General features: G+C 43.1%; 1 protein-coding gene across 1 annotated transcript in view; it reads right to left on the bottom strand.

Annotated features, from left to right (window-relative positions):
* The window catches only part of SCARB2 (scavenger receptor class B member 2), a 125242-nt gene that overhangs the window by 13451 nt on the left and 97925 nt on the right, over positions 1–13866 (bottom strand). Inside the window, exons 9-10 of the mRNA XM_073541223.1 lie at positions 13150–13223; positions 8129–8180 (exon numbers count right to left, since the gene is read on the bottom strand). Of these exons, the coding sequence (XP_073397324.1) occupies positions 8129–8180; positions 13150–13223 (126 nt within the window). The remainder of the gene's footprint in view (positions 1–8128; positions 8181–13149; positions 13224–13866) is intronic.

Here is a 13866-nt window from a genome sequence, read left to right as displayed (position 1 = left end):
TAACGGCTTCTGTGATGCGGTCTAGGTCTGGGTACCTGACGGCATTAGGCAGAATAACGGCTTCTGTGATGCGGTCTAGGTCTGGGTACCTGACGGCATTAGGCAGAATAACGGCTTCTGTGATGCGGTCTAGGTCTGGGTACCTGACGGCATTAGGCAGAATAACGGCTTCTGTGATTCAGTCTAGGTCTGGGTACCTGACGGCATTAGGCAGAATAATGGCTTCTGTATTGCGGTATAGGACTGGGTACCTGACGACATTAGGCAGAATAACGGCTTCTGTGTTGCGGTCTAGGTCTGGATACCTGACGACATTAGGCAGAATAATGGCTTCACGCGTAGTAAGCCGTGCCACGAAGTCTGTAGTAAAGTAGATTCTGACCAGTCAATTCTTATGACTGTAGAACAGTAGGCCTGGGATCAGAAAGAGACTAAACACTACTCTCTGTTGTGCGCCACGGTTCCAACTTCTGGAACAGCGAGTTGTGGTCAGCTTCTCTATCCACTGAGCCACAGCAGACAATTGCTGGATAACACGGACTTCTATTCAGCTAGAAGTCCGGCCCAAACACTGGAGACGTGAAGAGAAAGAAGCAGCACCCTGTTCTGCTTATAGCAGTATGAATCCAGCGTCCGGAGGGGGCTGCAGAAAATTGAAGGGAGAGTGCCTGTGAGCCGTAGATATGGAGTTGCTATGACAGGACCCCAACGTCTTTATGTGAAGCAATGGCTGAGACTTGCTCTGCTGAAAATCAGGGCACCAATCCGTAATGACCGAAAAACACAACAACCGTGTGACAAAATCAGATCTCCGACATACTGATGCACTAGAAACTGCGCGGCAGAAGATTACAATTATGCCAGTATTTGAGTACTATTACGTCAGTGACTGTACAGCTCTAGAGTACAGTTACTTCAGAGACCGTACGGCTCCAGAAAAACCTTCAAGTTAGTGACTGTACGGCTCCAGAGACTGTACGACCGGGTCAACTGGGGGCTCCTGGACGGTGGGAGAGGACCACAGTGGAGGAATAGGAGGAGAACGAAGTGGCCTAGAGTTAGACATGAGAACAATCCCACTAAGCGCTGCCAGAAGGTTAGGGGACAGGAGAGCAGAGGGGGGGGGGGGGGGATCAGTCTGCAGTGCAGCTACTTACAGCAGATGTCCTGTATGAGACTTCATGGCTGTAGAGAGAGACAGGCAGGTCCCATAGCTGGATGCGGCTCCACTGTACCACAGCCGGAAAATAGCATCTGCCAGAATACGCAGGGCAGAACGTGCGCGCTGTGAGGGCGGCCAGAGACCGGGAAGCCCACTCTCAGCTAAACGCGGGGCCCGGAGGAGCAATATGGCGGCGGCTCCCGTCCACAGTCTGAGGATAGCGGGCGGAGCCTGACGCCACACAGGAAGAGGCGAGAGGAGAAACGGGCGGGAAAAGGCCCGCCCGAAGCCGAGAGGAAGGGGGGGCGGAGTCAGCGCTTCCACTAGGCCCAAATGAAGCCGGGACTTAGATTACAGCCGGCGGCCGCCGGAGCGGGAGACCGCGGAGGATATACAATAGTGCCAAACGGGTCCCCACAGTGGCGCCAGGGTGCTAAAAGTGGCGCAAACAAAGTGCCATGACGCCGCTTAGACAGGCTGTACGGGGCACAAAGAACAGGAAGCCTCTGTGTGCCTAAACCCCCTCTCTTCCCCAAAGGATCTGCAAGGCAGTGCTGAGGCCCCTCAAACCAGTCGGAAGGGTATGAACTGCGCCAGCCGCCCAAACTACTATCTCTTTGAATAAAGGGTTGGTTTTTTATTTTCCTTCTTTCTCCTTCTTATCCCGTTTTCTTCACCTCTTCAGTGACTGGGGAGAAAAGAGGGAAAGTACCTCCTCAATCACGAAAATCGGACGTCCAGAATCCATGTTGCGGGACGTCCGTGTCTCCTCGACCGACAGGCTCTGGTGGGCGAGTGGGTGGGAGACGTAGGCAGGACCAGGTATTCTTTCTCTTGTGGGATCACCTAAACACGCGCCTGTGTTAGGGATTTTGGGGTCCTGCCGTCCAGACATATGAGGATACGGGGTGGCAGTACACGCCGTACTCATAGTCTGTGTGGGAGTACAGTAGTGACTGTTCACACTGTATCCCTCCGGGAACCTGAAAGAAAACGACGCACATTGAGGTAGATAAGGGTCTAGTAAAAGACCCGTGTCCACCTCCTACTGACACTAAGCTAAACTGAGCATCCTACTTCCTGTCGGTGGGGTGTACACTGCGGAGGAGGAGCTAACTTTTTTATTTGCATAGTGTCAGCCTCCTAGTGGCAGCAGCATACACCCATGGTTTCTGTGTCCCCCAATAAGGCAATAGAGAAATGTGGTATATAGGGTGTATGTTCCTGGAGGAAAGACTTGAGGTCCGTTTAGGTGGACCAACCGGCAGCACGAGACGCCCGCCTAGTGGTAGACTTTAACCGATGGGAGGGTGTTTGAATGCTAAAGTAAATGATGCGCACTGCGTGCATATATAATAGATGGCTCAGTGTGCATAGACTGCCATTGTTCTCGGCAGTGCGAGTGCTATTTACACATGACAATGCACTGCCAAGAACAATGATTTTTTTTTATGCTGCATAAATGATTATTTCACTTGATAAAAGACTATTTTGCTCATTTATTGGCTGATCGGCAGCCTGTTTACAGGGCAAGATTATAGTGAAGAATGCTTGTTCACAATTATCTTGCAGTGGAAAGGCTATGTTCACAAGCAGTGTTTTGCTTCATTTTATCTTGAGCCATAACCTACTCTCTTGGTAGTAAAAACGCTGCATTCAAAATGTACTGCATTCAGCATTTTTGCAGCGTTTTTGGGTACAGAATATATTTGGGCTTTGTCTAAGGTACTTGCTTTACACCTTCACCCCAAAGCCTGTTTTCACCTTGATGATCAAGCTAAATTTTAAAATTCTGACCAGTGTCACGTTAGGTGGTAACAACTCTGGAACGCTTTAATGGATCCCACTGATCCCGAGATAATTTTTTCAAGACATATTGTACTTCATGATAGTAGTAAAATTTGTTCAATATAACTTGCGTTTATTTGTGGGGGAAAAAAAATCGGAAATTTGGAGAAAATTTTGAAAATGTTGTAATTTCAAACTTTTACTTTTCATGCCCTTAAATCAGAGATGATGTGTCATATACAAAACAGTTCATAGATAACATTTCCTACATATCTACTTTACATCAGCACAATTTTGGAAACAAGAAACAATTTTGTTTTTGTTACAAAGTTGTAAGGGTTAAAAATTGACCAGCGATTTCTAATTTTTCCAACAAAATTTACAAAACCATTTTTTTAGGGACCACATCACATTTGAAGTGACCTTGAGGGTCCTACATGACAGAAAATACCCAAAAGTAACCCCATTCTAAAAACTGCATCCCTCAAGGTGTTCAAAACCACATTCAAGAAGTTTATTAACTCTTCAAGTGCTTCATAGGAATTAATGGAATGTGGAAGGAAAAATTAAACATTCAACTTTTTTCACAAAAAATTTAATTTAGACCCCTTTTTTAATTTTTGCAAGGGTAACAGTTAAAAATGGAACCCAAAATTTGTTGTGCAATTTCTACTGAGTACGCAAATACTCTATATGTGGGGGTAAACTACTGTTTGGGTGCACAACAGGGCTCAGAAAAGGAGTGATGTTTTGGAACGCAGACTTTGATGGAATGGTCTGCGGGTGTCATGTTGCGTTTGAAGAGCCCTTGATGTGCCTAAATAGATTTAAAATTCTGTGGGTTCAAGGTGCTCACCACACAACCTTGATCTGTGAAAATGAAGAAAAAATATTTTATCTCACAAAAATGTTTTGGCCCCAAATTTTTTCATTTTTACAAGGCTAGGAGGAGAAAATGGACCCAAAAATTTGTTGTGCCAATATCCCATATGTGGTTGAAAACTACCTTTGAGGCACTGTGCAAAGCTCAGAAGTAGAGATGGGTGAACAACTAGATGCTTGGTTTTGGCCGAAGTTACAAAAAGTTCCAGTTCGGGTACCAGAAGAGTACACAGACACAAACTCGATCCCAATCACTTGAATAGGGGGCCCGAACAATGGTGCAGAAGCAAGTTCACCGGAAGAATTTCACTGCTGTGAATTTGAACTGCGGTGAACTTGCCTCTTCACCCGGAGACTTTTTCTCACTGTGCTAGCAGGGATCTCACCGAGGTCATAGCAGTTCAGCAGGGCTGGGAACGCAGCCTCAGTGACCAGCAGTAACCATGATGATGTCACCGCTAGTCACTGATGCTGCGCTCGCAGCAGCTCATTCATCAGTGGTTCTCAGCCTGTACGGTCGAATCTTGGCACCGTCCAAGTTGAAAATGGTTTATCCCCCAGTCATGGAAGCCCCCTCTTGTGTGGCGATACGCATGGGATCTCATCCCACACACTGGCTCCCCTTATCCCTGGTGGCGCTGCTGTCTTTTTTTCATGTTTCTGGGACATACCATTGCCCTGATTCTCAGCTTCTCTGCACCTTAGTGTGTTTTTACACATTTATTCAGTCTTACCATCTCTTGGACATTTCTTTTCATTATATGTCCTTCACATTTTAATCAGTGATAAAATTCCCCCCTTTGAGGGGTTACCATTGTTTCATATTAGCAACTGGATATTTTTTCAAACCAATTTTTGATCACAAATGCTGTTGGACCCTCTTTTGGTATTGTATACTTATTGTTAAATTTTGTCATTTGTCACTCTCTATATATGCAAATTTTTTTTTTGCACATATTATTTATATATGTTTCTTGTGATACATGCTTGTACATTTGTAGGCATACACTTCTAAAGCCAGTTATATTTATTCATTCAGCGCCTTTTATGGGAGCCTGCTGTGGTTTGCCATTGCCTTTATAATGAGGTGTGACATTTGGTCTTGAGTCTCCTTTGCACACAAATGCAATTTTAATTGTTTTTATACTATATGTGTTTTGTTCTGTCTCTGTATGTATTTTTTTGGTGAATAATAAAAAATCTAATTTTTGTATTACACATACTGTATATTTGGTGTATATATATATATATATATATATATTTCTTATGCAATTGAGGTGCTCCCTTTTATGGGTTTCACTTTTTTCTTGCTCTATTACCAGTCATGGATTATGGCGTGGTATAGAATGACGGACAGGTGAGGGATATTGTTGTTTTTTTATTTTTGTTTTATTACAAGAGACGAGACATTCAGTGGAAATAGACATTAGGTGAGTAAAACCGGGTTTGTTATTTTTTAAATAAAAAAGTAAAAGTGTTTTGTTTTATTTCAAATAATAGACTTTATTCTGACAGTGTCTTTATTTACCATACAACTATACGATTAGTAATGGATAGGTGTTTTATAGATGCCTCTATTACTATGCCGTGGGTTTGATGTCATCTGACAATACAAAGGTGACATCAACCCAACAAATATGAACCCCACTTGCTACTGCTACAGGACACGTGTGAAAAGCCAGGCAAAGCACCCGAATTGGCGCATCTAATAGGCCTGTTACCGTATATACTTGAGTATAAGCCGAGGCCCCTAATTTTGCCACAAAAAAATGGGAAAACTTATTGACTTGAGTATAAGCCTAGGATGGGAAATGCAGCAGCTACTGGTAAATTTAAAAAATAAAAATAGATACCAATAAAAGTAAAATTAATTGAGACATCAATAGGTTAAATGTTTTTGAATATCCATATTGAGTCAGGAACCCCATATAATGCTCCATACATTCATAATGGCCCCATACAAAATACGGCCCCTATAATGCTCCATAAGATGCTCCATTCAAAATATGCCCCATATAATGCTGCACAAAGGTTAATAATGGCCCCATAAGATGCTCCATAGAATAATATGCCCCACATGCTGCTCCATAATGGTTGATGGCTCCATAAGATGCTCTATATAATGCATCAAGGATATGGCCCATAAGCTGTTCCATATATCTTGATGGCCCCATAAGATGCTCCATAGAATATGCTCCATAAAGGTTAATTCTGGCCCCATAACTTGCTCCATAATACAATATGCCCCATATGCTGCTGCTGCGAATAAAAAAAAAAAAAAAAAGACACTCACCTCCTGTCGCTGGGGTCCAGGTGCCGGTGTCGCCGCTGGCTCAGGGCCCTGGCACCTGCGATATTCACCTGTCCCCGTTCCACTGCCGCGCCGCTCTTGTCTTCTGAGTTACTGCAATCACTGTTCAGGTAGAGGGCGCGCACTGACCACATCATTGCGCCCTCTGACGTGAACGTTACAGACAGAGGACGCTGAAGACAGAGCGGTGTGCGGCGGTGGAATGGGGACAGGTGAATATCGCATGGCTCTCCCCGTAATACTCACCCCCTCCTGGGGGGGTATGTATGGATACATCCAATGTCAGGAAGGGGTTAATAAAGTTAGATTTCTAACCAAAAACACATTGAAAAACAATGCTGTGTTTTCTGCAGCACTTTTGCACCGTTCTTGCTTTTTATGGGTGAAAGAAAGCTGCGCAGATTTAAAAGACGCTGCAGTTCACAAATTCATTCAGGAATAAAGAACAAGTATGTGCATGATTTCTGAAATCTCATAAATTTTCCTTGTACTGTAAAAAGCAACTTTTAATTTGCATAAAAAATGCAGTACAATAAAAAAGAATAAAAAAAAGCTGCATGTGAACATAGCATAAATGCCCCTTTCCGCCAACCAGATAGTCCTTCTCCTGGGCTGTTTAATAAGCCTGATTAGGAGTCCAAGGCTGGGTTCCCACAATGAATTTTTTACGCTGCGCATTTTCGTTGCATCATAAACTAAGTGTCTTAAGTGGCGTGCAGACGGTGAGTATTTGGTGAGTTTTTTACCTCTGTATTTGTAAGTCTACATCAGGAGTGGAACACTCAGAGGAAAAAATATAATAGAAACACATCCCCACTTCTGTATTATAAATTCTGAGGTAAAATACTGATAGTGTGCACGTGACTTCCAACAAAGTGGATAGGGTTTATAACCACCTCATGCCTACTGTCCTTTATAACTCAATGTTCGCTGACCTGTGGTGAGTGTTTCAAATCCAAATGTCAATCTCTCTTGCGGGTACGGGGAGTTTTATGTGTGGATTTTCCCCATAGAATTGCAGTAGGTGCTGAAATCCAAAATTAATCTAATTGTGGGCACATACCCTAACACAGAAGTAGAATTTTCATGTATGTCTTCCAGCTTTGGGAAGACACGTGATAGTACAGGCCAGGATATTTTGTATGTTTGCTTGAGATGCTAAAGGTACTGTCACACTTAGCGATGTACCAGCGATCCCGACCAGCGATATGACGCGGTCAGGACCGCTGGTACATCGCTAAGTGGTCGCTAGTGAGCTGCCATACAGGCAGATATCACCAGCGACATCGCTGGGGACGGGGGTCGCTACTTACCTGTCACACCAGGCGATCCTGCGTCCTCCCGCCCGGCTCCACGCGTCGCTCGTCTTCACAGCAGGAAGCGCCGCAGGAAGCTGACGACGAGAAACAGTCCTGAACGTTCTCGCGCGATCAGCGATAACCAGCGGGGGAGCCGGTCGCTGGTAAGTATCAGACACAGAGATATCGCTAGCAATATCGCTATAACGTCACTAGTTATAGCGATATTGCTAGCGATATCTCTTAGTGTGACATGCCCTTAAGTAGTAAATGTTCACCTGATATCCAGGGAATAATTGTGTTTAGTTAGTGGCTAGACACTGACTTATTTTGCAAGCTGTTTTATCTGCTTGATAACTTGATAAGACAACAGAGCTGGTTTAGGCTTGCTGATCCTGGTTTTCTGGTCCGTCTAGCCCAAGACTCAGCAATTCCATGGGCTAAGTACCTGATTGTCACTTAAAAATAAACTATGAATAATACATTGTGTAAAAAAAAAAAAGCTTCACTGTGTAATCAAATTGGTTGAAAATGATTAATGGTGCCACAAGATGCATGAGTTGCGGTTGGTGAAAATGGTGCAAAATTGTATCAAATTGATCAAGATAGCACAATAAATTTAGTGCAACCTCTGTACATATGGCTCCTAAGAGTCAGTGAACCTTATGAGTGATCAAACGTTCTTACCTCATTAAGGTACATTACTGGAAAATAGAGTGTTTGTATTTGCTGAGTAATTCTGAAAAAAAAGAAAAAAAAATTAGTATCTGCAAAAAAACTGTATTATAAATGTAGACATGGAGGAACATGAATTTGAATGGCTGTGATAAGGGTAATGGCTTAGTAGAATAGAATGCTTACGTATTTCCCAACACTTTTACCACAGGGAAACCCCTCCAAAATGTTTTATCTCCAGAACAACCACTACAACAATCTTATGCCTACTGCTTGGGGGTGAGCAAAGCATTGCCATCACAACCTGCGGTCTCCTGTAATTCAGGTACATAGAGGTGATCTGTGCATCATCTCTATGTAGCAGATCTGATTGAGTAGTGGATGCTTCTAACCTCCCATGGAGGATATTGAAGCATGCCAAAAGTAAAAAAAAAAAGTGTTTAAAAATATAAAAAAAATAAAAAAAATAAAAGTTCAAATCACCACCCTTTCGCCCCAATCAAAATAAAACAATTACAAAAAAAAAATCAAATCTACACATAATTTGTATCGCCGCGTTCAGAATCGCCCGAACTATCAATAAAAAAAAAATTAACCTGATCGCTAAACGGCGTAGCGAGAATAAAATCAAAACGCCTGAATTACGTTTTTTTGGTCGCCGCGACATTGCATTAAAATGCAATAACAGGTGATCAAAAGATCATATCTGCACCAAAAATGGTATCCTTAAAAACGTCAGCTCGGCGCACAAAAATAAGCCCTCACCCGACCCGAGATCATGAAAAAGGAGACGCTATGAGTCTCAGAAAATGGCACAATTTTTTTTTTTTTTAAAGCAAAATTTGGAATTTTTTTCACCACTTATACAAAAAAGAACCTAGACATGGTTGATGTCTATGAACTCGTAATGACCTGGAGAATCATAATGGGAGGTCAGTTTCAGCATTTAGTGATCCTAGCAAAAAAGCCAATCAAAAAACAAGTGTGGGATTGCACTTTTTTTTGCAATTTGACCACACTTGGAATTTTTTTCCCGTTTTCTGTTGCAGGACATGGTAAAACCAATGGTGTCGTTGAAAAGTAAAACTCGTCCCGCAAAAAATAAGCCCTAACATGGCCATATTGACAGAAAAATAAAAAAGATATGGCTCTGGAAAGAAGGGGAGCGAAAAACGAAAACACAAAACCGAAAAAAGCTCCGGTCATTAAAGGGTTAAAGGCCCACATACCAATTAGGCCGGGGTAACACTTGCGTGTGCAATGCGAGAAACTCACGCGAGTCTCTCACCTTAATACTAAGCACTGCCGCTGGCACTCAGGACCGGAGTGTGCAGGCTGCATGTATTTCTATGCATCTGAACGCTCCGGTCCTGAATGCCGGGTATTGATGCGAATTTCTCGCATTGCACTTGCAAGTGTGACCCCCGGCCTAAGGCCTCATACCCATAGGCGATTAAAAAAACGGTCCGATTTCTGGACTCTAAAAAAGGGTGGAGTGTTATGCGATTTTTAATCTTTCCATCCGTTTTCTATCCGTTTTCCTTCCGTTTTTCATCCGTTTTTTTCCCCAGCAACTATTTTTCTACAGTCATTTACAGGACCATTTACAGAGTTCTATACCACAGAATGGTGATGTATCCGTTTAAAACTGATGGAAAACGGATGGTCCATTTTTTGTCCGTTTTTTTAATCGCACCCATTGACTTGTATTCGCGCAAATCGCAGCATGCTGCGATTTTTTTTCTCAGACCGATTTTGGATGAAAAAAAAAAATCGCAAGTGAGATGTCACCCATTGACTAACATTGGTTAGAGTGCAATCCAATTTTTAATCGGATTGCACTCATCCAATTTTATCGCCAGTGAGTAGGAGGCCTTAGGCCGGGGTCACACTGGCGAGGAATACGGGAGAGTGAGAGGCGCAAAAAGCACGCATTAGACACGGACCAATGATTCTCTATGGGGTCCCTCGCACCAGCCGTATATTTCTCCTCAGTATCCTACGCTCCGTGCCACTCGCAGCATGCTGCGATTGTCAGCGTACTACGCCCGTAATACGCCAATGCAAGTCTATGGGTGCGCAAAAAATACACATTACACACGGACCACACATGTGACTTGCGAGAAATACGCACCAGGCGTCTTTTAGCAAAGTCGGCAATTCAGTGCGCTATACAGTAAACTCACACTGACAGTTTTAATAAAGAAATGAAAGAATAGATATAGACACATAGAATACATATATATATATATATATATATATATATATATATATATGCATTCTATGTGTGTATATCTATTCTTTCATTTCTTTATTAAAACTGTCATAGGGCTCCATTATATGTCCATTTTGCAAGCCTGCGAGAAAATCTCTCCATACGGATGCCATACGGATTACATACGGATGCTGACATGCGCAAAATACGCGACCACACCTTCATTACGGATGACATACGGAGCACTGTTTAGGGGTCTGTCATCCGTATTACGCATGTAAAATACTGACCGCATTTTGCGCAGGTTAGTGTGACTCCAGCCTAAGGCTAACATTGGCTGAACCTGCTGATATCAGCGTGCTCAGCACACAGTCTAATGTCTATGGGGCCTCCCAACTCTCCCCCAATAGGTGATATGATTTTGGACTGCTGATCCTTTTGTTCTTGGGCATATAAGCCAGAGTATTGTGGCAGCTGCTCTCTCATATCGAACACAACAACATTTGGCAAAGTGAGTGCTTCTGAGTACGGACGAGTTGGGAGATATGGCTTCCTGCCGAACGATCAAACGGTCCACAGCTAAGTATTGTACATGGGGCCCCATTAGGTTGAGTTCTCCATCTCCATTACTGCTTTGTGGAGACCACTCTATTTACTCTGTTATGCAATGTATCCCTTACAACCAATACTGTCAAATATGACTGCTATGGTTAAAATGGATTAACAATGTGCTAAAAATAAGAGATGGCTAAGATTGGCTAAGGTCAATTCACAGAAGAGAATCTATACTATTTTACCTCCCATGCAGCAGGTGTATGAAATTAGAAATAAAATAAATATATTTCTTTTTTAAGGAAAATAACCAATTTTATACAATTATCCATTATGATGGACTGCAAACTGGATATGTATTGTATATGAAACAAGACTGCAGCTCTGCCGCATAAAAAAAATGGTGGGAGGAGACCCATCTTGAAAGCTTAATTTGAATATTAAAAATTGTGAGATATCTATAAAATCAGGACTAAGAATATCTACAATATAATGTTATGGCAGGAGTCAATACAACGTCAAATCAGCTGTCAAATACCCTTTTGGTCTATTTCTATTGCTGTCAAAGAAAGTGCAGTGAATTTTATTATTCTAGGACTGGCTGGTCCTGAAATATGAATAATAAAGCGGTTTCTCATCTTTCTTGGCTCCAGAGCAGGTCCGCACATTTTCTCGACTTTCTGCTCTTAGGGCACCGTTACACCTAGCGATGCACCAGTGATCCCGACCAGCGATATGACGCGGTCAGGATCGCTGGTGCATCGCTAGGTGGTCGCTAGTGAGCTGCCACTCAGGCAGATCTCACCAGCGACATCGCTGGGGTCGGGGATCGCTACTTACCTGTCAGACGCAGCGATCCTGCGTCCTTCCGCCCGGCTCCACGCGTCGCGTGGAATGGTCCAGCAGCTTCTCGCGCGATCAGCGATAACCAGTGGGGGAGCCGGTCGGAGGTAAGTATCACATGCAGCGATATCGCTAGCAATATCGCTGCAACGTCACAAAATCGGTGACTTTACAGCGATATTGCTAGCGATATCGCAGTGTGTAACGGGGGCTTTATTCATGTCAGGTTATCTTGGTATCATTACATATCTTTCTGAATTTATCTCAGTAGACCTCTTAATCCCACTCAGGCAACTGCTCACCGCATGAAAATTGAGATAGTAGCAACTGCTGCTACCAAGTGCATAATCTGTACTACTTAATTTTACTAACCTAGCTCTGCTATTCCTGTACTCTGCTGCATACTTCATCTAACTCTTAGCTCTCTGTCCCAAGGTGCTATCGCCATAGTCAGCTCTGCTACATCAGAGTGCCTGTCTGTTGTCTTGGCTTTTCTCTCTCAAGGTGGTGTAGGCACATTCAGCTTTGCTAGTTCAGGGTATTTCCTTGTTCCAACATGCAGTATGTACATTCAGCACTGCTACACCAAAGTGCCTTTTTGACAACTGAGCTTTGCTTTTCCAAGGTGCTGTCAAAAATATTCAGCTATGCTGCATCAGCAGACCTGCCTGTCCACTTAGCTTGGTTGTTCCAAGATACTGTCCACACACTCGTCGCTCCTGCATAGAGGTACCTGCCTTGCATACACAGCTCAACTGCTCTAAGGCGCTATCCGCACACTTGGTTCTGCTGTACTAAGGTGCCTAATTACATTCATGCTGCTCCATGGTGCTGTCTACACCCTTGGTTCTGCTGTACAAAGGTATCTGCCTATGTCCTTTGTTATGGCTCTCCTGGGTGCTGTCCACACACTCAGCTTTGCAATTTTATGGCACTAGTGAGCAGTCCATATCTCCTGTCCCACTGTTCTACATGTCATCAAGGATCTCCATCTCTGTCGATACACGCGCTGTCCAGCATATTCACTTCTACTGATCCTTGCAAAGCCCATGTGCCATTCAGCCAATCCAACAACACTGCATCAATGCTGGACACCCTGACCTACAGATCAGGGAATCAACCTCACCAGATATGGTATAACAAAAACAGTATAATTTGAGTCTATGTAGCTAATGTATTCTAGACATTAGTTGGCGGTCTTCTCAGGAGACTGATCATCTTGGGCAGCAATTTTGTATAAGCCTCCTTACAATAGGTCAATGCAGCAAACAGTGTATGTATCTAATCTACACGCTGCGGCCTACACTGATGGTGACCTTGTACATCAGAAACTATGTTTCTGCCCAGACATAAAGTTTTAAGTTGCCACTGATTGACGCATTTATATTGTACATGTCTGACATAAACCTGCAGTGATACTTACTCATACTCAGGAATCTTCCTTACATAGACGTTGACCTGCATGCGCTTGGCTGCTTGAATTAACATCCCTGTGAGCTGAAAAGAAGATGGAATATGGTTACTGACAAAAAAAAAAATTAAATAATATTTGTATTTTAGGATGTTATAGAAATTGCTTGACCTATCAGACTTTGTTGCAGGGAATACACCAAAGAATATAAAGATTATAGCACACTGTGTGTTCTGATTTCACCTGCCAATAACAGATCTTAGGGTCAGTACCAAAAAGTTCCCATTTACATTGAACCAACATTGGCTAACGCCACCCTGTTGGGATCATTACCAGGCCCATCTGGCAGTGACCTATTCCTGTCCGATAACCATGCATGTGTATGGTGGTCATGAGGAATAACTATTGGTCTGCATTTTTGTTTCAATAGAAAAGCTACCCTTAAAGTCATGGCCAAAACTGTTGGCACCCTTGAAATTGTTCTAGAAAATAGTATTACTACTGTTCTCTACATGTTAATTTCCTTTGTGCGTATTGGAACAATACAAAAAAACTGAGAAAAACACAAATTGGTCATAATTTCACACACAACCCCAAAAATGAACAGGACCAAAATGTTGGCACCTTTCCAACAAAGGGTTGCCGTGACAGAAATGTTGTGCTAAAGACCCCCGGGTCTCCCATGACTGTAAATCCTGTGAAAGCCGGCTTGTGGATGGCGTTCGTAAG

Source organism: Dendrobates tinctorius, unplaced genomic scaffold, assembly GCF_039654945.1.
Source record: "Dendrobates tinctorius isolate UK_male_01 unplaced genomic scaffold, ASM3965494v1 ptg000011l, whole genome shotgun sequence".
In the NCBI taxonomy this organism is placed as follows: Eukaryota; Metazoa; Chordata; class Amphibia; order Anura; family Dendrobatidae; genus Dendrobates; species Dendrobates tinctorius.
The sequence above is the reverse complement of the archived record's forward strand: the minus strand, read 5'-3'. Positions and strand labels throughout refer to the sequence as shown.